The sequence below is a fragment of the Calypte anna genome, chromosome 7, assembly GCF_003957555.1.
Source record: "Calypte anna isolate BGI_N300 chromosome 7, bCalAnn1_v1.p, whole genome shotgun sequence".
NCBI lineage: Eukaryota > Metazoa > Chordata > Aves > Apodiformes > Trochilidae > Calypte > Calypte anna.
Genome location: NC_044253.1, coordinates 19177017 through 19204282, shown reverse-complemented (window position 1 = coordinate 19204282; position 27266 = coordinate 19177017). Strand labels below are relative to the sequence as shown.

The following is a 27266-nucleotide window of genomic DNA, read 5'->3' as shown; positions in this document are numbered from 1 at the left end:
AATCTTCCAACTGCTTGATTCTCAGACTTGAAACTGTTCTGAAATTTACACAAAACATTGTTAAATTTTAAATTTTTCTTGTTCTTTTTTATTCTTGCTAGAAGCTTACAGTGCTTATGAACTTTTTTTTTTTTTAATATCCAAATCAGAGTTTTCTTCTTCTAGATATTACATTTATACTGCTAGGCTATTAAAAATACTAGAAGTACTTTTGTTTTGTTTTGTTTCCTCTAGGTTTCCTTGGTTAGTTTAGTAGCTAATGCGCTTGGTTTCTCAGAATTTGGTGCAATTAAATCCCTCCGAACATTAAGAGCTTTGAGACCTCTAAGAGCTTTGTCACGCTTTGAAGGCATGAGGGTAAGAAAAAAAATCGTCTGTAGAACAAACCCGTACAAATATTCCTAATTATAAATCATGGAGAAACACTGTCTGTTTTCAAGAGCAAAAGTAGTATGTCTGATCGTACTACATCTGTAATTCCTTTCCTGTTGGCATTACTTTGGTGTATTTTAGTGTTTGACATTAAATCTTTCCCTGTATTTGAAATGATCTTGTTACTACCCAGTATTTTTAATTTTTTTTTTCCTGTGTTTGTTTACTAGGTGGTTGTGAATGCTCTTACTGGAGCAATCCCATCCATTATGAATGTACTTCTGGTTTGTCTTACATTCTGGCTAATTTTCAGCATCATGGGGGTGAATTTGTTTGCTGGCAAGTTCTATCACTGTGTTAACACCACAACTGGTGAGCAGTTGCCACCAGATGAAGTCAGTAATGTAACTATGTGTGAAAAACTTAGAATGATTTCTAAGGATGTTCGGTGGAAAAATGTGAAAGTAAACTTCGATAATGTTGGAGCTGGTTATCTTTCTCTTCTTCAAGTAGTAAGTGTTTAAATTTTTATAAATTATTTTTCCAGCTCTGTTTTATAGCAGTAATATACGACTGCATAATTTACAGAGTTATTTAGCAATATTTGAATTTGCATGGGATTTGATTTTAAAGTTGTGTTCTGTGAAGCTAATTAATATTGCTTATGTTGAAAATCTGATACATTCTGTGGCCATTTTGGAAGAGGAGGAATGTCTAATATCTGCCAGAGGGATATAAAGTCCCTTCTGGCGCCAGCCTCTGGCACCTTTCCAGGCTTTACTGAAATACACTATCTAGTGGAAATAAAATGCAGCTAGGATTAATTTTCTTCTACTTACTTGATCAGTTAAGGCCCATCGACTTAGATTTTCACCATGATAGTTAAACAGATACATTTTAGGACTCGTAATCTTCAAACAAGAGGAGAGCCACGTATTTATTTAGAAAATTACTTTAAAAATAACTACCTATCTTCTGGAGCTGCTTCTAGGACTCTTTGCATATTCTATCTGAAAAATGCCAACCCACTGAGTTTTAGAGTCCTCCAGTTTTCAACAGTCAGAAAGTTAGAACTGTAGGAACCTTGTTATAAATCGCCCATCTGGCTATAATCAGATAGCAACTGATTGCAACTCCTCCATCATAGAAATCATATGAAATTGTATGAATTTTAGAATTTATTCAGTGTTTAAATATTAGGGAGAAGTATTCCACAGTAAATTACTTCCTGTAAATACTTCGCTGTGGCTTTAAGACTAGTATTCTTCTTAATTCTTCTTAATTTTTGTGGGTGCTAATGGTTTTAGAAGACAGTGTCTTATTGAAATGTTTACAAAAGTGGAGCTGTGGTAGAGAACACTAACAAACTTCTTTTTTAGGCAACATTTAAAGGATGGATGGATATAATGTATGCTGCCGTTGATTCTAGAGATGTAAGTGCAATATAAAATTAAAACAAATCTAAGACTGATGTTATGGTTCTTGAATGGCAGTTGAAATACAGTAAAATTTTAGGAACAAAAATGTAAAACCTTAATAAATTTTCTATATAAATCTGTGCACTATGAAATAGTTAAGTGCATATACTTCTAATCAGTAAAAAAATTATAGTAGTAAATCTGCACGCTATATTACTAATTTATTAAGCCACCTGTCATTAAAAATTGACTTATGTCAGTAACATCATACAGATTAGGAAACAATTTTTTCCTATATCCCCAAAATTAACATAAATAATCAAGTGACATTACTTGCATTAGCTAATCCACAGATGCAGACTCTGATGATCTCACATAAAATGGCTGAGTTTTCCCTGGTTTTCTGTTAATGCTGTAGTTTCTTTGCATCTCTCCTCTATCCAGCTCTTGATATGCACAAAGAGTACAGGAATTTAATTGGGCAGGGAAAAAATTCATGTATTACAACAAGGGCAAGTGTTAAGTCTTGCATCTGGGAAAGAACAACCCCAGGCACCAGTATAGGCTGGGGACTGAGCTGTTGGAGAGCAGCACAGGGGAAAGGGACCTGGGGGTGCTGGTGGATGGAAGGATGACCATGAGCCAACAATGTGTTCTTGTGACCATGAAGGCCAATGGCATCCTGGGGTGCATTAGAAGGGGGGTGGTTAGTAGGTTGAGAGAGGTTCTCCTCGCCCTCTACTCTGCCCTGGTGAGGCCACATCTGGAATATTGTGTCCAGTTCTGGGCCCCTCAGTTCCAGAAGGACAGGGAACTGCTTGAAAGAGTCCAGCACAGAGCAACTAAGATGATTAAGGGAGTGGAAAATCTCTGTTATGAGGAAAGGCTGAGGGAGCTGGGTCTCTTCAGCCTGGAGAAGAGGAGAGTGAGGGGTGACCTCATCAATGTTTATAAATATGGAAGGGGTGAGTGCCAGGAGGACAGAGTCAAGCTTTTCTCAGGGGTGACTAACAATAGGACAAGGGCCAATGGTTATAAAATGGAGCATAGGCAGTTCCATATAAATATAAAGAAGAATTTTTTCCCTGTGAGGGTGACAGGGCACTGGAACAGGCTGCCCAGGGAGGTTGTGGAGTCTCCTTCCCTGGAGACATTCAAAACCCACCTGGATGTGTTCCTGTGTGACCTGCTGTAGGTGACCCTGCTCTGGCAGGGGGGTTGGACTACATGATCTTTCAAGGTTCCCTTCCAACCCCTAACTTACTATGATTCTATGATGGTTTTTTGAGATTCACACATCTGTCAAACTGAGTAGGAATTACATGAAACATCAAAAAACATTTGAGAGGAACTGGCAGGTCTGTGCCAGGCCCTGTATTAAATAGATTTTCAAGTTCAAAGACAAGGGAAGCGTAGGGCATGCTTCAAAAGAGCTCTTTCTTTCCCCACTTGTCAAGGATTTGTTGTCCTGCTGGATGCACTTTCTTTTTATTCTCCTTTATGTGTAATTCTGTTGTTATGTATTGCTTTTTTTCTATGTTACATAGATAGGGGACCAGCCAAAATATGAGGAGAACCTGTACATGTATATTTACTTTGTCGCCTTTATCATCTTTGGATCATTTTTCACCCTGAACTTATTCATTGGTGTCATCATAGATAACTTCAACCAACAAAAAAAGAAGATAAGTAGCATGTTTCAATTTAACAACACTTCATTGTTATTGGGCATTTCAGCAAATGTATGTAAGGATAAATATGAGTGTCTGAAATTCCTTGAGGTAATAGAAAAAAAAAAAAAAAGAAATCAACTATAAAGCTTTCCTTTCATTTTGTTCAAGAAAATTATACAAATAAATGACAGGGAAGAACAGAATATGTGAAACTACAAATAAAGAAATTAGTAAACAGATGATATATAGCAGTCCTGTGAAGGCCTTCTCAGTTACAAAGAGACAAGCTGAGTGCAGGATCTACTGCTCTGTATGGGCAAATTAGAGAGGGCTGGGAAACTGTCTCATCAGTTAGTAGTGAACTTGCAAGAGAAGGAAAATTGTTGATATTTGAAATGTGTAGTTTTTCTTTTCAACAGACATTGTTTCTATTATTTAAATGAAGGCAGGATTTTGTGGTTTTATTTTTATTATTTTAGAAAAATGAGCTAAGTAATAGCATGAAAGTACATAATTTCCTCATTGGTAATTCTATATTGTCAAGTTTGATTCATTGTACTAAATAAATCCTAATTTTAGATTTATTGCAGTGGAAACTTATAATAAATCCACTCAAGACTGGAGTATGCAACTTAATGTGTTGCTTTCTCAGGTCTTTTGAATCTTATCTGAGAACCCACGTAGTAGAAAGGATAAGTTTGTGGTTCCAAAGCTGATGACATTTTCATCCTCCAAGGTGTTTATATCTCCCTTGGAATAAACAGCAGGGGCTTTCAGGTGGTTCAGTTTCTTATTCTGGAGATGAAGGCTAAGGTTATGTACATGCTGTTGGCATTTTTGGCAGTCAGAATGTGACAAGGTGACCTCTCTCAGTTTTGAGGTGATTATAAGTTTAATAAAGTTCACTTGGCAGACACTGTCTGCTGTAGTCATTATGACTCAGAAGGCAGAGAAAGTTTCCTGCAGAACAGCTTTTTCTGGCACTGTGATGTACTCCTCTTGTACATCTGTAAGTTTGCTAAGTGACACCAAAAGAGTAGATACTGCAGGTATCACAGAGGACAGTGATTAGTTTCTTTTTTTTTTTTTTTTTTAGTTTAGTTTAATTTCACTATTCAGTTTCAAACAGCAAATTAGCAAACATTAGTCACGTGTCTTTCGAATTTCTTCATGCACTTGTGCACGTAGAAATTAGTAGATCACACAGTATGAGTCTACCCAGCAGTGTTTTTCTTGTCTTTGTCCTGCTTTCACATTACTTGAGATCTCTCTGTTTTGGGCAATGTTGAGATATGAAAGAGAAACACTTGATACTGCAGTAAACTGTCTCTGTGTACTTAACCTGTACATTTCTTTGGTTCCTGTGTGCATCCTACTTTTATTGCATTAGTTCCCATGGAGAAAAAACTATTCTGCTAGCAGTCAAGTTCCTAACCATAATGGTTCTCAAAAGCACATTAGGCCCATCTCTGAATCTCTCTTCTCCCTGTGGACAGTATACAAAGACAGTGAGAAGTTGTTCACTCTTGATAGCCATTACATCAGTGAGACAGCAAAAGAAATCCCCAGCTCAATGCCAGTTCCTTTATAAGCTTTTTTTTGGTTTTTTGTTTTTCCCGGTTGGTAAAATCTCTTGAGCAGCATCACTTTTCTACCATAATTAGCAAATTAATTTCTTGTTCTTCCTCCAAGATCCTTGCTCTCTAAGATTTCAATTTTAGTTGAATATTTAGCTTCTGAGAAGAACATGATAAAGAAGATATCTTTTGACTTCTCAGTCTTCATATCTTTATGTAGCTACTGCTGAAAGACTGATTCACAGTCTAAGACTGACACTGCATTTCACAAAGTCACAGGTTTACCTGTGAATCTGAAATTTGTTTCCAAATGCCACTGCTTTTGTGTCCTGTGTACTTGGAATGTACTTCTAAAAAAGAAAAAACAAAGTAACTTGTCAGCAGACGCTGTATTTCTGACACATGGCGGGTATTGCACATAGCTTTTACTCAGGTGGTTGTCCCCTTACTTAGGCAAGAAACCCCTAAGTAAGTCTGTGCTTCTCATGCTCTCTGTACCTTGTAGGGGAAGGATCAAGCCTCATATAATCTGAAACTGAGGTACCTATACTCACATGATAAAACAAACATCCTGGAAAGTAACATCAGCAATTTTTTTTTTTCCTCTTATGGCTTCCCTTAAGACATACCAGCTCTCAGGGATTCTTTTTACCTTTGAAACTTTTTTTATTTCTGGTTGGTAGATTCACAGTGTGGAGTTCACTATGTTAGATATATAAGCATCTATGGCATGTATATTTTTACAAGTTTTGTTTTTATATGTATTATATTGAATTAATCAGATATCTGTTTAAAAACAAACCCAAACAAACATTAGTTTGGTTTTTTTTTTCTCTGTTCCTTAATTAATTTTTCCTTCAAGACTTGTCAGATTTTTTTACAATCTTTGCTAGAAAGACTACTATAATTTGGTTTTGGTAATGATGTATAAGAAGGAATACATGGTTCAAAAAACCAGCATTCTGCAATGCTTTGATATAATGGATTATAAAGGCTTGGCTATAATCAGTTCTATTTTTATTATTTTACCTTGGAGGTGAAGACATTTTCATGACAGAAGAACAAAAGAAGTACTACAATGCAATGAAGAAGCTGGGATCCAAGAAGCCACAAAAACCTATACCTAGACCAGCAGTAAGAATGTGTGCTGTTCTTGTATCACCTACCTTTGGGAAGAAATTGGAGCAGTACCTTAACTATCAAAAAATTTGCCTGTTAAGTCTAAAATTGTTCAGGCCTAATTCAAGTTCACCCTTTATTCTGAATTGAAACATGTACACATTTCTGTTATTCGTAAAAAAATTGTTATAGTTTTTATGCCTGAGGAAGTAGGGAAACAGTGAATCTTCAGAAAAAGAAGCCTGTTGGGTTTCGAGTGGGAAACTTGGAGCTGGTAAATAAAGAAGTTACTGGACAGATCTTCCTTTAGATTTTTCAGCTTTTTGTTTGTTTTTTTGTTTAGAGGGAAGAAGAAGGAAATGGAAGGGGAAGAAAAGGTGTTGTTATTATGTACAAGATACTATCACCTTTTTTTTTTTCTTTTCCCTCAGAACAAGTTGCAAGGAATGGTGTTTGATGTTGTAACAAAGCAAGCATTTGACATCACCATTATGGTTCTCATCTGTCTTAACATGGTCACCATGATGGTAGAAACAGATGAGCAGGGTGAAATGATGCAAAAGATTTTATACTGGATTAACTTGGTCTTTGTTGTCCTTTTCACTGGAGAATGTGTCTTCAAACTGTTCTCACTCCGTTATTATTACTTCACCATTGGCTGGAATATTTTTGATTTTGTGGTTGTTATTCTTTCAATAGTAGGTAAGAAAATCTTATATACAAAGTTAAACACATAATTGAAATGCTTTATCTCTGTAGTTTGGCAGATTAGAGGAAATAATTTTAGTTGATCTGGATATTTTACGCAACGAAATGCATACTTTCTAGTAACTTTCTTAATTATTTTGTAATTTTGTAATTTTTTTTCTAAGCGTGCTGGGGGAAAAAGATAAAATTATCCATAGCAGATAAAATTTACCTTGAGTTATAATTTTCAGTAATTCCACAAATTCCACAGGTAGAGTTGCTCTTTATTCTTTCTTTCTTGTGGAAAATGAAATCTGTGATAAAATGTTACCCTTTTAATTTCATTTTTGTGTTTCACAGGTATGTTTCTAGCTGAGGTGATTGAAAAGTACTTTGTGTCCCCCACTTTGTTCAGAGTTGTTCGACTTGCCAGAATCGGTCGAATCCTGCGTCTCATTAAAGGCGCTAAGGGAATCCGCACTCTGCTTTTTGCTTTGATGATGTCTCTTCCTGCTTTGTTCAACATTGGTCTCCTGCTCTTCCTGGTCATGTTTATTTATGCGATATTTGGCATGTCCAACTTTGCCTATGTTAGGAGGGAAGCTGGCATAGATGATATGTTTAACTTTGAAACATTTGGCAACAGCATGCTCTGCCTGTTTCAAATTACCACATCTGCTGGCTGGGATCTGTTGCTTGCCCCAATTCTTAACAGTGGGGAGCCAGACTGTGACCCTAACAAACCTCATCCAGGTAGCTCTGTGAAAGGTGACTGTGGGAACCCTTCTGTTGGGATTTTCTTCTTTGTCAGCTACATCATCATCTCATTTCTGGTAGTGGTGAACATGTACATTGCTGTGATTTTGGAGAATTTTGGTGTCGCTACTGAAGAAAGCGCTGAGCCCTTGAGCGAGGATGACTTTGAGATGTTCTATGAGGTTTGGGAAAAATATGATCCCAGTGCAACGCAATTCATTGAGTACAGCAAATTATCTGACTTTGCAGCTTCTCTGGATCCTCCCCTTAATATACCAAAACCAAACACAATTCGACTTATTGCAATGGATCTGCCCATGGTAAGTGGGGACAGAATTCACTGCCTTGACATTTTGTTTGCTTTCACAAAGCGTGTTTTGGGGGAAAGTGGGGAGATGGACGCCCTCAGAATACAGATGGAAGATCGCTTTATGGCATCCAATCCTTCAAAAGTGTCCTACGAACCAATTACAACCACACTGAAAAGGAAACAGGAGGAGGTATCTGCTGTCATCATTCAGCGTGCTTATAGACATCACCTTTTAAGACAGTCAGTAAAGAAACTTTCATTTATGTATCAGAAAGATGGGGTTGATCTCCTTATCAAAAAAGATACAACTATAGGTAAGCTAAGTGAAAGCTCGCCTCCAGAGAAAATGGATACGTCCACATCCACCACATCTCCACCTTCTTATGATAGTGTAACAAAACCAGAGAAAGAAAAATATGAAGATGACAAATCAGAAAAAGAAGATAAGGGGAAAGACAGAAAAGGAAATAAAAAGTAAAAGACATAAAGATGTTGTCCATGATGAATAGTTACAGGCCTGAGAAGATGTCATTTTATCAATAGTGCTTTTTCTGGAGAACTATGCCAAAATTACAAGTTTTTACATATTTTCTCACTGCTACAGTCAATGCCTATAACAAGACGAAGAATCTTCACTAGTAAACTCTGTCTGTAACAGGGAAACAACCTTGGCAGAAGAACAGTTTTTATTATCAGCTGGCATGAATGGAGAGGAGACAAAATTTCTACTTGGACTGTAGGAACCCTTAATGGAGTGCAAATTTACTGGTCCTCATAAGTCTGTATTTTTGTGAACTAAGTATATCTACTGTGTACATTTTATCTCCTGTGTATCTTCTATGTGTGTCCATTCTTTTCATTATCTCATTTTCTTTAGTTGACATATGGCTATTTGTAATTCTGCTGTGCTGAGAAAGAAAATACACAAAGTTCAGATATACTTATTCATGGTATCATAATGTGAATATGGTTCTGTTCAAGCAACTTCTAAAGGCCGAAAGCCAAGATTTTAGTTACTGAATATCAAGATTTAGATTAAATAACAACAAATGATAAAAAAGAAGAGAATACAGGAAATTTATCAGAAAAGCAAACAAAGGAATAATTTTCACAGGAAAGAGGTTGGTAGTTTAGTCTTTTGGTTTTAATAGACTTACAGTTAATACTTTTTAGTAATCTTTAATTTATTATACAGCCCATTTCAGATACAGTAATTCGAATAACTGATGCTAAACACAAAAACCATGAAACTGTGATAGCAATCTGGTTACTTTCAGAGTCAAGTTATAATTCCTGAAAGATTCAAAGAGTTCTTTTCACAGAAAAGCTCCAAATGGCAAATTGTGCCTACAGGGAATTACTGAAATTTAAAAAAAGTGGGGTTTTTTTGTTTGCTTTTTTTTTTAGCTGTAAACCCTGTAATTTCTTTAGTAGCTTCCACACTTCGTTCTGAAGTGTGTGTATACACTTCTTATTTCACGTTAATGTATCCCACTTAGGACAATAATCTAAGTGACGTATAAATTGATAATAAAGTACCTTTAGGGACAAATACTACCATAATGTATACCTCTGGCTTAAATGTCCATACTTTGGAAAGATAGATCGTGCCAGAGACATAAAATGTTTACAACAGAGTTGATTTTGACCCCTGATGGCTCTTTAGTCAGGTTTCCTCTGCATGCAGTGCAGCCTTCTGTAGAAAGTTGAGATGACCATTGTCCTGCATTGCAGTTTAGACGACTTTTTTATCAAGGATTACTCTACAGTGTAAGTAAAGTATCATCTGTTATCTAATCAGGTGTTTTACACAGTGATACCTGTTTGAACAAAAAGACAATGACCTAAGTACTGTATTTACTGCATCAAATAGGTACCCTAGTAAGCATAGCTTGTAACATTTCAGTAGATAATATGATATATTCTGTAATACTCCAAATTATTGGAAAGCTTTAACTGATGCATGCTTGCTGCTATTATCCTACAGCTGTTAAAGCCTGAGATGGGAAGACATGTGAATGGTAAAAAGAAAAAAACTGTTTGACAAGAGCATCATTCCTCATACCAGTAAGCAATAGTTTGATGCAATTATAGATTTTATTTTGTCTGAGTTTTTTAATCAGCAAACATGCAGTAAATAACCAGACTACACAGGATGAATATAAAATGTGGGGCTAGAAAAAAAAATATATATCTACTGATCTATTATTGTTATTTTGAAAATAGTTTTATTTTATAACATTTTATATTTATTATAAGAATCTACACATATGTTCATGTGTTAGTAATTTTTATTGCTGTCTGTCTGTGACACATTACTATTGGGAAACCTAAGATACAATGTGACTCGGTAAGTGCAAGTTTCTACTAATAATACTAAACATTTTAATAATGAATAATTTTAAAATAAATGGACAGTATGGTTCTTTGTCTGATCAGTAGGTAAGTCTTTCTATCTGAAACGAGAGATTTTCTTTTGAAATTGTAAGCCTGCCTGTCAGTTTTCAGGGTAATCTTACTCATAAAAACATTGCTTTTCCCTGGTGTTAGTCTTGCACTATCTTCTTTTCTTGTTGATTCATACTGCAGTACAAATGCTTTAAATATAATTTCTTATTTATCATCTTTCTTTTTGAGAATGAATAGTGAACTTGTGCAACGGACAGTGGAACACCATGTATTTTGTATGAAAGAACAAAAATATAGATGGGCTCCTGCTTTTATAGAAACTATTGGCTAATAGTGTACTGATGAACTGCATGAAGGAAATTGTTTTACTAAAAATAACTGCATTGCTAACAATCCAAAAGAATAAAGATAACCTTTTTATGTACTCATTTTAGTCTTTGTGTTTTTCATGTATTAAATTTAAACAGATAAACTAGTTGTAGTTGATAAAAGTCAAGAGGGAACCACTTTAGCAATGAGGCAATGTTTTAGACATCTAAATCACATGTTGCTTTATGTCTTAAATCAATATTGACTTGTCGCTGTCTGGATAAAACTAAATGCTTGTCCTGGCCAGAGAAATTTTTATGTAATTCAGAAAAGAATCACATTCTAGTTTATGTAATTTTCTGCCAGTTTTTTGAGTTGTCCAGAAAGTTTCCTCTGGTGACCAAGTACAATAGAGGCTGTCTCCACATTCTTGATGAGCAGTGGATGTGGCAGGCACTTGATCCCAGAGTGGGTGGCCCAGGGGGGTAACAGAGTAATTTTTAATCCCATTCCCCTCAAGTAACACATGCTTGCCAAGAGAAGAGAAGATGACCTCTTGGGGGTGTCAGCATCCACCCCACAGCAGGTAAGTGATGGCTTTACAGAGTCTAACAGGCATGGTTCCTGGCAAGAGTTTGCTGTATAGAGGTGACAGGATATGGGGCAGTGTGTGGGTGGGTGCACCTGTGCACAGAGTACTTAATGCATTTTTATCCCTTTCTGTTTCTGATGTGAACTGATGTATACTTGGGCCAGTATAGCTGACAGCAAAAGGACCTCTAGTATGCAGTGCTTTAAAGGACAGTGTATGTCCTGACTGTACCTGACTTGAATTGAAACTTTTTTTCTTCTTTTTTCTTTATTTTAAATTAGTTTTTGCTTTACTGTCTTATTTGCTAACAAAATTTCCACAAAAAAAAAATAATAATAAAAAAAAAAAAAAAAAAAAAAAAAAGTAAATGCTCTAAGAATCCTGGTCAAATAGTTGAATTTCTGTTTGAAAACAAAATCATTTTAAATCAGTGCTGCACAGGTACATAATTAAATTATGAAGTCTATCTGAAATAGGCATGAAATGTGCATATAATAATTTTCCCACAGATTTGGTAGTGAGCAGAATGCAGGAGTATATGAGGTCATTTTTAAAATCATTTTACCCTATAAAATTTCTGTTATTGTTTAAGTTATGTCTATTGAGACTATAAATCAGCTTAAGTCACTCTTGTTGTTGGCTCAATTGCAAACATTTTGGTCCTTTATATTGTATTATGTAGGTAATGTATTTGCAGATTTCATGTGTTTTTATTTGAATAAGCTTGTATTCTTTTTCATTTTTAAAAAATTATTCTAGTATACCTTGAAGTTAATTTGCCTTTATGGAAGATACAGTTGACTTGCAGTCTTTGTTCTTAAGAGGTATAAAATGTAGTATTTTTCTGTAGATGTAAGACAGGTGTTTCATGGGTCAGTCATGTATCAGTCTGGAAAGCATTAAGCAAAATTGCTAGAACAGGAGGACACTGAACTCTCTTACTGTTCTAGTTCACAGAGAAGGAAAAATTAATAGGAAAGGCTCCCTTAAAAATTTCCCTACAATGAACTTTCTTTACTCTCTCTTACCTAGTCAGGAATGTCACCAATTCCTTCCTTCTCACCCTCTCTCCAAAAAATACCAACCCAAAACCAGCCAACAAACAAACAATATTAAAATATCAACAAACAAAAAACCAAAACAGAACAAACCCCACAAGACTAGGACATAAAAGGGGAAAAGGTCTCTTCTTATCTGGGCATTGTTCAACTCCATAGCAAAACTTTCACTTCTGAGGACAAGTCTTAAGCGAAATCCAACATGCAGAATTACTTGTATTATAAAAATAGAAAAGGGAAATCTGGCAGGGGAAAGAGATATAATATTTCTCATTCTCTTTTATGAAAAGATGCCTGAAATATGTTCCGGGGGTATTGTATTTCAGGCAGAAAAAGTGTGCTGTTGAGTGCCATTTCTCAAGCTGTTAGCAGCACAGGACTTCTTTGAAATCGTAAATCCTGACGGCATCCAGCAGAGGGCATAAACACCTCCAGGTGATAGTGGTGCTGTGTTTGGTGTCTTCAGCCACAGCAATCAAGAAATACAAATTGCAGTCACAGGGGACAGCTTGGAGTTTTCTAGGGGTTGTATGGATTTAATCCTTTTTTTATTGGTCTAGTGAAATAAACTACAACGTGATAGTTAAGCTTGCTGTGTAGAGATAGCTTTGTCAGTAATACTTTTGTGACTAGATCAGCAGTTTTTGGATATAGATTCTGTCCCCTGAAGGGTACGTGGCCCTGTACACAAAGCTGACATCGCTTTGGCTAAGAACTGCCACACTTATTTGAGCTGAGTAAAATACAGCAGATCAGTGTTGATGCACAGGGTAATCCTTCAAGGTAGCCTTTGTTTCACTTTTATTAAAAAGTATTAATCGTTTAATTTGATGGTGCACCTATAAAACAGCCCCAGCCGTACAAGAGTCACTTCTGAAACTATCTGTCTTATTTTCATGGCAAACAGTCATAAATAACATTAAGTATTATTAAAAATGCAATGTTTTAATTTGATCTAGAAAATTCTTATGATACTCCTTCTATAACATAAAATCAGAAATGCATATCTGGCTTTATAATGCATTAGAAAAAATAATATGAACTATCTGTAGTGTAGCAATATTTAATGGCTCACAAACCTCTGCATTAAGCAGCATCATTTTTACTGGGGAATGGTACCCATCTCTTCCATTCTAAGAGGAAAGGTGTGTTTTGTCTATGTGACAGAGCATGCAATCTCTGTTACTTAGCACACTTTAGTTTTCTTTGCTGGTCGGTGTGAGCCATTGCACAGTGAAGCAGGCATATCCTGGTGCTTGCCTTGAAAAAAAAAATACTGCAGTGTAACCCAAGCAAAGTAAACTGCGGCATATTTTCATCCCTCTGGAGAGAGGAAAATTGCATGCTGAAGCACACATGATGTCTGCTGCAAGAAAAGCTTTTGATGAGAATAAGGAACGACACTTCATAAACAATTTATAACACTCAAAACGAGCAGTGCCAGACATGTTCTGCACTTGCATTTCTATTGTCTTAAAAGCATGCTACTTACTCTTTAGCAGAAATCTTTATAATAATCTTTGTAGAATCTGACAGCTGATTAAAAAAAAACACTGTTTTTCAGAAAATGTATATCTGAAAGAGAATGCAATAAGCTGTTTTCATTTTCGAATTAGTAAGTATCCTTAACATTCATGTTCAAAAATGATCAGAAAATTACATGCTGTATTCCTTTTTGCAGTATTGCTTTATAAAAATGTAGGGCTTGCTGATACCATAGCAACCTCTGTCATGTGCTACTTTTTGATTCCCAAGCTATACAGAGGCTTTATTCCCATATACTGCAGCAATATTTGTACTAATATCCATATATAGAATCACAAAATTGTTTGGGTTGGAAAGGGCCTTAAAGATCACCTGGTTTCAACACCCCTGCCATGGGTAGGGACACCTCCCACAAGAACAGGTTGCTCAAGGCACCATCCAGTCAGGGCTTGCACACTTCCAGGAAGGGAGCAGCCACAACTTCCCTGGGCAGCCTGTGCCAGCATCTCAACCACATCCAAAGGAAAGAATATTTTCCTCTGTGTGTTTATTATGTTTTGCTATAATGTCTAGTAAAAACTGCCACAACATGTTGCAAATCAGGTTCATGGTCTCCGGCAGAAATTTAAAATGCACTCTCCAGTAATTAGCATTGCTAAGCCCTGTAATCTTTCTTGTTTTAACTTCTTGATGGCCTTGATGCCTGTCAGGTGTGACGTATAAAGTTTCATGCAGCATTGCTGCAAATACTCGTGTATTTATTTATGTAGATAGAGAGCAGCCTCTCATGCTCTAACTGTATAAAATGGGGAATTGGATGTGATTTATGTGGTGATGAATAGGTGGGTGTCAAATGCCTTACTGAAATCAAATTATGTCCACTGCTCTGCCATCTTCCATCCACCTGGTTATATCCTCATGGAAGGCTGTCAGGTTGGTCAGACATGACTTCCCCTTAGTAAAGCCATGTTGACCATTCCTAATAAGCCTCTTGTCCTTGATGTGCCTGGAGACAGCACCAAGAATGAGTTGTTCCATCATCTTTCCAGGGATGGAGGTGATGCTGACCAGTCTGTAGTTACCCGGGTCCTCTCTCTTGAAGACTGGAGTGACATTTGCTTTCCTCCATTCCTCAGGGACCTCTCCTGTTCCCAACCAAAGATAACCAGCAGTTCCCTCAGCACCCATGGGGCATCCCATCAGGGGATACATTTGTTTTCATAATGTTTCTTTATATAGTAACACACATGAGCTTGGACCAGCAGTTGATTTTGACACATCCCTGTGATGGTCAAGATTAAGTAAAATCAGATTATGAATGCAGCACGGTTCTGCTGTCTTGCCTGGTTTCCTGACTTTCCCTTTAATTGTTGACACATTTTATATGTACTGGAAATACCTGAATGTTAAAAAAAAGATTCCGCTGAAGTCTGGGAAGACAGGTCTGAGGTTTTAGTAGTTGGAGAGCTCAAAAATAGCAATTATATTGAGACTGATTTTTTTTTTAAGGCCTAGTCATAAAAAATCTAGAGAAACAATATGTAAAAAATTATTATATTTTTTTTTACTGAAGAGGAAAAAATAGGTAAAAATTGGAAAAATTTTAAAATAGAATCTGTTGACTTCTTATTTTTCTCCCATATCTGAGATTAGAATTTGAAAAATTTGAATTTGAAAAATCAGGGCAGCCACCTGATTAAAACCCAGGAAAAATGGACATGCTTGTGTAAATGAGTGAATATTAAAACTTCTCATGAGGCTCAGGCCTACTCATATTACAAAGTTTAAAAGTTAAGAATGCAGAAATTCATTCTCGCTTTTTTGGGAGTGCTTTATCTATAAGGACAAGACCAGCAGATGTGCATAGGTGATGTGAGGTTCAAAAGACTAACAGCAGAAATATTTTAAAGTATTTTTAACACTCAAAAAGAAACCAAAAAAACCAAAAAAACAAACAATGGAAAAGCAGTCATCAAGGTCCTGTGTATAAATTTAATCTGAAGTGTGTCATTCTCAGTATGAATTTTCTTATAGACTTCTGCTAATTTTAATATATGTTATAACCTATTAATATTTAATAATAATAATTTTTATAAGTGGATGATATAAATGCTATGATGCACTGTCAGTCTAGCAATTGTGAAAGGCACTCTGGGGAATCCGTGTCAAAGTGGTTTTGAAAAGAATTCTTTATAGTGCTGTTAGTTACTTTTAATGTTTAGAGTTTATATGAAACTTATTAACACAACTGCTAGTGAATGGAACACAGAAATTAGGGTCAAATCTTTCCAAATTAGGGAGTATTCCTGAGGTTGATGGATTTAGGAAGAAAATGTCATTATGTGTATATTATCAAAGCAAAATTATTCTCTTGATTACTTTTTTTTTATTATTTTGGTATTCCAGTTTGCTTCCTTGAAAAGAAATGCATTAATCTTGAATCTTCTGATTCAGTGTGGATAAAGTGTGAGTAATTATACTGACACCCACAATTTTTATGAAGCTGGTTATCCTACAGTCATATTTTCATTTAAGTGGGTATATTTTATATATCTGTGGCTTTTTTTTTCCCTCCATAAAATTCTTGAGAACTCCTTTGATGACTAAGATCTGGTGCTGGTGATTCACTGTGTTTTTTGTTTCAATAGCACTTCTGACAGCTGACATCTCTAAAAGCGTCTCATCCTTACTAATTGTCAAGTAGAAGGTCTAAATTAGGCCATGGTTTCACAAACATATTTATTTGCCATAAGCTCGCAATGTAAGTGAAAGAAGAAGCCCTGCCCTTCCCTTTCCCCTAGGTTAGCACAACCACTTGTGTTGCCCTAGAATAGACTATATAGGAGAACTAAAAACACAGAGCTAAAACCGTCTATTTTAAACCTCCTTAATTTTCATCCTGAACTCCCTGTACAACCATACAAATGCCTGTGGCAGACAGAAGGGAATAGACAATGGCAGGCAATGCCCTTTTGTGCTACTTGGTGTTTGTGAAACTATGACTTTTGGTGGCTCCTCAAGCTAAAGCCTTGATGTTTTTCTTCTGTCCTAGAAGAGAAATTAAATTACAAATTAAGCAAGACAGCATCTGTATTATGAGAATAAAAAATTGGTGGTCAGACCCTGTGATAACCTATGGTGAAATGGCAATGTAGGTCAAACCCAAACCCGTGTATGTTCATATTACAACACTCTATACCCCTGACATTGTCTGTTCTTAAAAACAAGACATTTGTTAACTAAAATTGGTAGCTTTTCAGTTTTTTAATATAGATTAATGTTCCATTTTTATCTGCATTGAACTTTACTTTTTTGTAGTAAATTCATTCGCCAAATTAGAAATTTTTTCATATAAAAAAAAAGATAGGATTATTAAAAATTCTCAGAATGCTATTTGGTTTGAAATTGTTATTCAATTAATTTTTTTGAGCTTTTTTGTTTAAAATGGTACCCAGTTGCCAGTTGAATCCAATAGTGGAAATACAGTGGGCTCCAGACAGTGCTGCCCCTGAAAGCAGTGAGGCTGCTCAGCAGCCTCGTTTTGCTAAGATGTGAAGCAGCAGCTCCCACTGAGTCCACAGCTCAGCAGAAGCTAGAAATTGGGTATCAGTAGTTACCTTTCCTCATGATTCTCTGATGATCCTCTGATTCTCAGGAGAATGACTGCTGCATGTTACTCACAAACCAGCCCTATGCTATCTTTGCCTTTATGCAAGAGCAGCAAAAAAGTAGATTAAACATCTGTATGGTATGTTGTAGGATTTTTCTGAATTCTTTATCTCTATGATAATTTCAATGTTATAAACTAGTGTTCAGAAAAAAAAGCAAACAAACCAAAACCCAGGAATATATTTACTTTAACAGCATTGTATCAGAATTTTAATGCTTTATAACTAATGAAGAGCTTGTCTGTGGACACCCAATACTTCAAGTTTCAGTTTGTTATTAAATTTTCTGGTTTGGTAAGAATATAATATAAAACCTACCATTGTTTGGTATTATATTGCTGTAAGCTATGTCAGCATTATATATATGGCCACTGAGGGACTCTAATGTTTCTCTGTAGTCATCCTCATAATAATTAAAATATACTTAGGAATAGCTTTCGCTTATATAACTATATTTGCCTTGTCATAGATCTGTTGGAAGGAGTCCAGAGGAGGGCCACAAAGATGATCCAGGGGCTGGAGCACCATTACTCTGAAGAGAGGCTGAGGGAGCTGGGATCCTTCAACCTGAAGAAGACTCCAAGGGACCTCATACCTGGCATCCTGTACATGAAGGGAACCTACAGGAAGGCTGAAGAGAGACTTCTCATAAGAGGGTCCATCGATAGGACAAGGGGAAATGCTTTTAAACTGAAGAAGAATAGGTTTAGGATCTTAAGGAAGAGGTTCATCAGTACGAGGGTAGTGAGACTCTGGAACAGACTGCCCAGAGAAGGTGTGGATGCCCCTGGAGGAGTGCAAGGTCAGGTAGGATGAAGCTTTGAGCAACCCTGTCTAGATGAAGATATAAAGATGTCCCTGCCCATGGCAGGGAAGTTGGAGTATGTGATCTCTACTGCCCCTTCCAACCCAACTTCATAGTGGGCATGCATTAATGGTTGGACTTGATGATCTTATGGAGAGCCTACAGGAAAGTTGAAGAGGGACTTTTTACAAGGGCAGATAGTGATAGGAAAAGGGCCAATGGGTTTCAACGAGAAGAGGGGAGATGTAGTTTACATATTAGGAAGAAATTTCTTAGTGCGAGGGTGGCGAGATGCTCACTCAGGTTGCCCAGGGAGGTTGTGGATATCCCCTGCCTGGAAGTGTTCAAGGACAGGTTGGATGAACTCTTGAGCAACCTGATCTAGTGGGAAGTGTCCCTGCCCATGTACGGGGGCTGGAACCAGATGATATTTAAGGTCCCCTCCAATCCAAACCATTTTGTTATTCTATGATCTTTGAGGTCTTTTTAAACCTTTATGATACTATGGCTATAGCCTCAGATGCGTGATGCAATGTTTCTAAATTGTCTTTCAATCATTTCACTTTCAGTTCAGGATTTTTTTTCTTCAAAGTTTGCCTAGCCAGAAGATCGGTTTTTTGTTGTTTCACCATCTTATTCATAGTGAAATGTGTCACCACAGCAGACGAGTGCATGTGAGCTTATTGATTTATCAGTCATTTAATTTGTCTGTAGGAGAAATAAAAGATATGTGGCAATCAACTTCACTTACTTCTAAGTGATGATTTCTATATCTTTATAACCCTTCATGGGGTTTACCTCTCCTTACAGAATCTTGTCAACTATGTAGACAAAAGTATGAATACAATGCAATAAGAACTATATAGTGCCATCTCTTAAGATGTGCTCATTTGGATTATTTCAGTTTCCAAAACTACTGGATTTTGAATGTACATAAGAAATTAATTGTGAAGAATGCATGGAATCTGGGGATTATTAGGATTTCCTTTTCAGGAAATGCATAACTTGGAGATGCATCTTTTATAAATATGTTTCACAGCCATGTTTTCTGGTCATCAGAAGGGATCTTTTCCAAGAGGTTTTATTCAGTTAAAGAGAAGTCTTTGAATTCCAGAGAGCTTTTTATGAAGTAAAATATCTCCATGACTTTGTTCTAAAATAGGCTGTTTACACTGGAATTACTGTCTAGTTGATTTATTTTATTTTAATTTTTAATGTCTACAGTAATCGTTCTTAAGATATTTGGAGCCAAACTCAGGGATTTTTATTTGTTAATCAGTTCTAATGACTGACAGGACAGATAACAATATTACGAAATCAGGTATTTTTCTTTTTATCATCTTGTCAGCCCACCTTTAGTGGCATTTTGTCTCTTTTGGGTGCCTCCACCAACAACCTGAGTCATGCCATCCGGAAGCAGCTTGTACATGAGCTAAATGCAAGGATTCCCAGATGGTGATTTTGTAAGTCAACCTGATAGAGTTATCTCACCTTTATGAGCAACTGTGGGAAATTCTTCCTCCCTCAAAATCTTTATCAATCTTTATGTTTAAGAAATTTAGCTTGTAACAGCAATAAACCTTTTGATAAAAAGCATGCATTAATTCAATTTTTTGAATAACCCTCGTTTTCAATATGAATTTCTAAGCCATGCATCATAAAGTTACTTATTAACCTAATTCACACATATATATCAAGTAATTACATATGCCTCTTAAATTAATAAGAGAATAAAAATATTTTTTTCTTGGCTTTTAAGGAGTGCAGCAAATTCCCCTACAAAGGAATAGAATCATCTTCCTTCATCTTTGGTCTCTCTGCCAAGATTCCTGAATACTGCAAAAAATTAGACTGAAGGCTTTAAAAGTATATCTTACCTGTCTCTCCACAAATTCTGATAAAATGGGAAAAGTAATTAGCTTGTATGCCAAGCTCAGTAAATGTACCAAGATATTCAGGACTAAAATGGAGATAGACTGTATGAATCCTGCGGCATGCTGCTGAGCAGGGGGTTAAGTTTCCGGAGCAAGCAGCCAGCGTGCTCTGCAGCAGTTTGCAGGTGTTACTAGGACAGCAGCCTTTTGCAGTTTGTGTTCTCAGAAGTCCATTGATTTTGTGGTTGCCTTTTAAGAGAATATTGGGAAATTCATTAAACTTCTGGTTCCTTAAAAGCTTATGGGAACAAATTAACACTATCAAGTCCAGAGGTATGAGCTGTCTTTCCTGTCATTCAGGAAAGTGTCTTATGTTATTGTACTAAATTATACAAAACCTACTAGTGCTGTTGACTATATTTGTTGGAACATTTGTAGAGATTTGTAGTGACTCTTTAGCTTTTGTGTGTTTTGTGCTAAGTGCAGAATGTGAATTTATTACATAATGAACTTCAGTATAATATTTTTTTTTTAGAAAACTAATATTCACTGTCAAAATATTTGGGGGAGTAAAGAGGAGTGCAACAAAGAAACAGAATAGTGCCTGATAATTTATTATTTCCAGGTGAATAGTAGTTGCATTTTGATTACTCTTTTTTCAGGGCAAAATTCAACAACTGATTACATGCACCTTCAAATGAAATGGTAGTGCATGGTAGCTTGAGGAACAGCCCAGTAGCAGAAAACCTGTAGGCTGATGGCTTGTGTAGAGGGTGAAATCATTCACTGCTGTGGTTGCTACAGGATTATTGAGTGAAGTGTGAAGCTATCAGCATGTCAACAAAGACACCAGGCATTACTTTGACTGTTATTTCATTGATCAATAAAAACCAACAAGGCAGACAACTGTAGAGAAGTTCATTTCTATCTGCCACCTGCGGGGGGAGGTGTACAGGGCAGGGAGGCATCCAGGATTGATGTGAGCCAGAGTCAGGGACTTCTGTGTAAACAAAACAGCTTGTTCTCTGGAAGTGACAGCTATGGGGTGAAGAGATAGCAAGCAGTGCAACATCTTTTCCTAAAAGCCTGTGTTTAGACAAGCCAAGTGCCTTCAGTGTTTGATGACATAGTTAAACCTAAATGCATTTGTGCCATTCTGTGCCTGAACCCATTAAGCTGAGAGCACAAAGATATGTGGGAGCAGGGCTACAGGAATTAATTTTGGTCAGATTCATGCTGTTTACCCTGCCTCAACACCAGCCTTGTCCTGTCTCAATGCAAAAAACATATGGGTACCTTTACAAAATACTACTGTCCCCTTTTTTTCCACCATTTGATGTATAAGGCAGAGTTGTGATTTTGGTGACTGTAATAGAGAAGCCTGAAGTGCTGCTCCAGTGGTGAATCTCTTGTTCTGAGGAATGATGTAGACACAGGGAACTAATTTCAGAGGAAATTTTTTTTTTCTTTTTTTTTTTTTCAATTGTGTGTGGTATGTAGGCGTTCCTCCTATCTCCTGACTCTGCCACTTAAAGAATTACTGGTAAGTACACAACTGAATGAAGTATTCTGCTTTGCTTAGGTTCTTTAAATAGCTTTTCATAGCAGCATCTAAAAGGTGAAATTCAAAGTGGATTATGAGGTATTACCTAGGAATTTTAAATACTGCCAGCAGTACTTTGTGTATGTTCCTTAGCATTTCAGAAGATGGACTAAAATGCAAAAAGTTGCTTGTAACTCACTAAATATGGCACAGCAACAGACACATGAAGAATAGTGGTTCCTCTGGTCCTACTTTAGATACTTTTTGATGTACATACATTTATCTGAGGGTGTAGTGTGAATCCAATTAAAATAGAGAATGCTACTTCGTTCTGATGATTGATACTGAGATGCAACCCCCCTTATAGCTTTAGAATGCAAAGGCAGCAGTGCAGATCTCTATGATTTTAGTTACTGTGAACAGCTACAATTTGACAGTCATTCAGCAGCCTCTGTGAAATGCATGGGTGATTTGTGGAGCAGTGTAAACAGGCCTGCATTGCTGTTCTGCCTGTCCTCTGTATAAATAGACAGAAGAATTCTCAAGAGATGTCAGTCTGGCACCTCTCAGTAGTTTTGCGTTTACTTACTATTCATTATTAATTGTTAAGTGCTTGCAGCACACTTGATATTTTAAAAAAGTACGATACAATCCCTACCTGAAGCAGCTTACTTAAGAAGATAAGCAAAACCAACTCCTTTTCCTATACAACAAATACAGTTTTCTTTGTTTTCTTGAAATTGTCTAAAACTCTCAGATAATACAGGATTCAAGGCAGGTTATGTCACATTTCTTTACTGACTTTCTTATTACCCAGTTCAGAGTGAAAGAACTGTTGGAGCGTACTTGGCTATATGCAGTGTGACAGATGTCACTGTCCTAAACAATTGGTCCCAACTCCTCTTGTTTCTTATTTGAGGCTTTAAACCATCTTTTTAAAATATCAAATTCATGTTAATCTTCTCAAGAGAAGAAAGAGTGAATCTCTGGATGGGAAAACAAGGCAAACTTGATGCATACTGTATAGCAGGAGGGGCATATACTTGGAAAGAGCTCTGACTAGTCTGTGTTCCCTTCTCCAGAGGCAGAAAGTTTTATGATTTTTCTGTGGGGAAAAAAGGGGGAATTAATAGGTGAAGCAAAGGTGATGTTCTCTTGAAGAAAGAAAATATATACATGACCCTAAAGGCTGTGGATGTTGTCTACATGGACTTAAGTAAAGCCTTTGAAACTATCTCTCACAACCTTCTCATAGAGAAGGTGACAGCTCATAGCATAGACAGGTGAACTCTTCATTGGGCTAAAAAGGGACTGCATGGTCAGGCCAGAGTTATGGTGAATGGAGTTAAACCCAGTTAGTGGCTGGTCACCAGTGCTGTCCCCTAGGGTTCTTGTTCAATATCTTCATCAATGACCTAGAAGAGGGGGTTGAGTGCTTCCTCAACAAATTTGAGGATGACACCAAGTTGGGTGGGAATGTTGATCTGCTTGAGGCTAAGAAGGTTCTGCAGAGGCCTTGGACAGGCTGGATCAGTGGGCTGAGGCCAATAATATGAGGTTCAACAAGACAAGCTCTGGGTCCTGTACTTCAGTCACAACAAACCCAGGAAATTCTACGGTCTTGGGAAGCAATGCTATGATCTTGGAGAGGAGTGGCTGGAAGGCTGCCAGGCAGAAAAGGACATGGGACATATGAGCCAGCAGTGTGCCCAGGTGGCCAATAATGCCATCAGCGTCCTGGTTTGTATTGGTAATAGTGTGGCCATCAGGAGAAGGGAAGTTATGGTGCCTACTTACTTGGCACTGAGGAGACTACACCTCAAATACTGTGTTCAGTTCTGGGCCCCTCAGAAAGACATTGAGCTCCTGGAGTGAGTTCTGAGAAGAGCAACCAAACTGGTGAAGGGTCTGGAGAACAAGTCCTATACAGAAAGGCTGAGGGAACTGGGAATCTTTAGTTTGAAGAAGAGGAGGCTGAGAGGAGACCTTATTTCTTTCTGCAGTTTCTTGAAAGAAGGTTGTAGGGAGGTGGGTGTTGACCTCTTCTGTCAAGTAAATAATGATAGGACTAGAGGAAATGTCCTGAAGTTGCACCAAGCGATGTTTAGTCTAGATATTAGGAATAATTTTTCTACTGAGAGTGGTTAGGTGCTAGAATGGGCTGCCCAGGGAGGCACCATCACTGGAAGTATTTAAAAACTGTGTAGATGAGGCACTTCAGGACATTCTCTTGGGGTATTGTGATATAGATATTTTGGGTTTTCTGGGGGGTGGGGGAGAATGTTGGGTATTGACTGTTGGACACAGTGATCTTAGAGGTTTTTTCCAGCCACGGCAATTCTATGATTCTGTGGTACCCTATGTATTATAATAATCTTATTTGTATGTGTTGTCTCAGGTAAGAATTAGTATATTATACATTTGGGTTTTTAATGTCCACAGCTATACTTGCTCCTTTCCATTCATTAATTCTGGAATCCCAAGCAGGGTCACTAGTCTTTGGAAGGCTTCAAAACTAGTAGCAAATTGCTAATTGTTATGATGTGGGTGGATAAGGGGAAATTTTCTAATTAAAAAGAAAGGATAAAACATGAGGAAAAACAGGTGAGAGGAAGTGGGTGACCTGAAGCATGCAAAAAAGCCAGAAATAAAAATATTCTGAAAAAAAGTAGAGAATAAAAAATGTGATCTTACGACAAACCCAAAGCATCTCTGCAAGTTTGTGAATATGTTCTACTTGTAGTAGGCTGATTGATGAACGAGTCAGTTTTATTTAAACAGCAGATTATAATGGGGAAAAAAAAAAAAAAAAAAAAAAGAGTTGGAAAACCCATGACTTGGCTGCCTACAGGCTGCCCACTGAAGTTAACCAGTGAGTCAGTGCCTGGAGCTTTTCAGGACTATGGGAGTGCTGGCTGCCAAAAGGAGGAACTTTCTTCTAAGAGAGTTGGTAGGGGTTTGGATGGGCTCAACTGCTCAATCCTGAGCAGTATATAGTAACTTGGAGCATGTTGAGATAATATATTTTAGCCAAACACATAATACATGTATATTGTTGTAAATCTTTTCCCTGGTGGTACCTTATTCCTGTGTATTGGTACCTTCTTCCTCAGATTTGCCTAGTAACCATCTACTCATCAAATTATGAAATGGCAGATGTACAGATGCCAGTCTCAGCTGGAACTGGGTAAGGACAGTTCAGAAATATGAAGATGCAGCCACTCAGCTCACTATAATTTCATTTTTCAGCTCAGGATACCAGATAGTCCTCATTGGTATTACAACCCTTTCTGTAACATTCAGAACCTTTTACAGAGTAGTATTTGAGTTTGGGTGTCGATAATCTATTCTAAATAATCCAAAAGCACCACAAATATGAACAGATGCTTTTCAGTGCTATCCAAAGAGATCATGACAAAATCTTGTTCAAATAGGGCAGGAGGAATACTAAGTTTATCCAAGTATAGCTTCTTTCAAAATGTGGCTAATGGGAGGTGATCAACTGAAGAAAAAAAGCAATTGAATTCTGAAAAATGCACGAGAATGGGCCACAGAAGCAAATAAGAGGTCTAGGATCAATATTTTTGGCACTAAGAAGCAAATCTATGCAAAACTGGCTTAGATGTCGAATACTAAAGACAACGTCAATGCAATGACAGAAGCATAGATAAAGTATTCTCCATGGTTGAAGCTCTCTAGTGTGTAGTCAATTTCAAAATTAATTATTTTGGATACCATCTGAGCACCATAAATGGACGGTGTGTGGAATGATTCTTACTTTAGTTGTAACCATTTAGACAGAGCACTGAAAGGAAATCAACATCTACAGAGTGCTGGGAAAAAAATTCTGAATTCTTTTAAAGGTGGCAATTTGCAAAATTAGGCCTAGGTTTCCAACACAGAAATATGTTTTTTAAATTCCACTTATATTTATACATCAAAATGGTAAGAGAAAACCACTTTGGGCATGATAAGCCATCAACCAATTTTCTTTATACTCAGTGACTGAGATGGTGAATAACAATAGGCTAATACCTTTTTAAACTTCCTTTGCTTTGTTTTTCAGGTTACTGGGATATATAATGTTTCAGTCTTTTTGAAAATAGAAATACAGATACCAGGCACATCTAACAGGTGAGGAGCTTACAATAACTAACACAGCACTCATATGCTTTCCTCTAGAGACTCCCCTTCCAGAAGCACACACATATGCCTTTATTGTGGCTGCACAAAATTTCTGTGTTTGTGACCAGTTCTTGTTTAGCATGATCAAGAGTTCCCATTTCCAGCATGTGTCCCCTCCTGTGTTGTCTAGATATGGCTTAGACAGGTTTCATCTCCAAATCATTTGGGTACAGGAGAGGAAACAAGGTCATAGAAATGCTTCCTTTGTTTTTGTTTTCCTGTGCTACAGCATCTGCAGGGAAATTCGGCTTTGTAACACTGAACTGTAACATGCAAGCATCAGTCAACAGAGAAATACATTTAAGATGTGAGTATCTTTCACACCAGGTGGGTGGGGCTTGGATTTTTGCAAAAGCTTATTTTTTAATAGTGCGGTTTGAAAGAGGAATATTTTGCTCAGTTTAGTTAAAAAAAGTGTAAATGTAAGCAAGTAAGTGTATTTCATTCATTTTTACTACAGAAAGTCATCATGCTACTTTCTGCCAAACTGTAGGAAAAAATAACAAAAACATGCTTGTAATGGCTTTGTACTTTGGCCTGCAAATGCAATCCAGAAAGCTTACTGCAGCAGTAACAGTAGGCAGCTTCACATGGGTGCATACCAGCAATACCTCAGGAAGCAGTTTAACACAGATGAAAGCTGAACCACACCTATAGAGAAAAAGTCATATGTAGTTTTATGCACTGGTATTTTTAGTAATAAACTCAGGAATTTTATTTTACCAAAAAGAACACAACTCTAAGATTTAAATTAAAAAAAATTTTCTACTGTATTACATATTGCATTTTATTCAAATAAGTTTTTTTTATTTGGGAAATAAGAATTTTTACCCACTGGTAAATGTTTTAGTATGCATAATAATGTTTTAGAATGAAGGGGTTTTTTATCTTTTTAAGGATCATTTTATTGTTGTTTCTTTCCCAAATTTAGTCCTTTGTTCTGCACTTTGCTTGCAGTATTTTGATTCAAAATTACCTAAACTGTATTTGATAATTATTTTTCTACTTTTTACAACCTTAAGATCTTTTGGGAGATTGTGACATTGTAGGTCTATAATTATTTCAACTCCCTCCAGTTTCTGTTCAGTAAAAAATAAAGATCAATAGCTCTTGGCACACAATAATTATGCAGAGCTGCTTGTCTCTGCAGGCAAGAAATCCCAAACCATATAAACAATGAATTCTCAGCACCACAAAAACCTGCACCAAATTGACTATTATTCACCACTCATCCAGATTTGGTGAGAATCCTTTTTCACTAATAGTTAGATATTTATAGCAGGTAAACTACAAAGATAGCTGGGCATAGGGGAAAATTATTCCCAGGATTGTGCTGAAGAAATCTTGGAAATTCCATAAACTTAGTGTATTCTAGTGGGTATTGTTTAACTAAGAAATTAATGATTCTAAAAGTTCAGGCTCCTCT

General features: G+C 36.8%; 1 protein-coding gene across 9 annotated transcripts in view; it reads left to right on the top strand.

Annotated features, from left to right (window-relative positions):
* The window catches only part of LOC103531290 (sodium channel protein type 2 subunit alpha-like), a 42105-nt gene extending 33715 nt beyond the window's left edge, over positions 1–8390 (top strand). For 4 of the 9 annotated variants that reach the window (XM_030454723.1, XM_030454721.1, XM_030454719.1 and 1 more), the window contains 7 exons: positions 235–357; positions 603–884; positions 1752–1809; positions 3342–3475; positions 6070–6174; positions 6591–6861; positions 7207–8390. In XM_030454723.1, the coding sequence (XP_030310583.1) occupies positions 235–357; positions 603–884; positions 1752–1809; positions 3342–3475; positions 6070–6174; positions 6591–6861; positions 7207–8390 (2157 nt within the window). Of the gene's footprint in view, positions 1–234; positions 358–602; positions 885–1751; positions 1810–3337; positions 3476–6069; positions 6175–6590; positions 6862–7206 lie in introns of all 9 variants that reach the window. The other 5 variants (XM_030454720.1, XM_030454717.1, XM_030454718.1 and 2 more) reach the window with 2 other exon arrangements.
* Positions 8391–27266: the final 18876 nt, after the last annotated feature.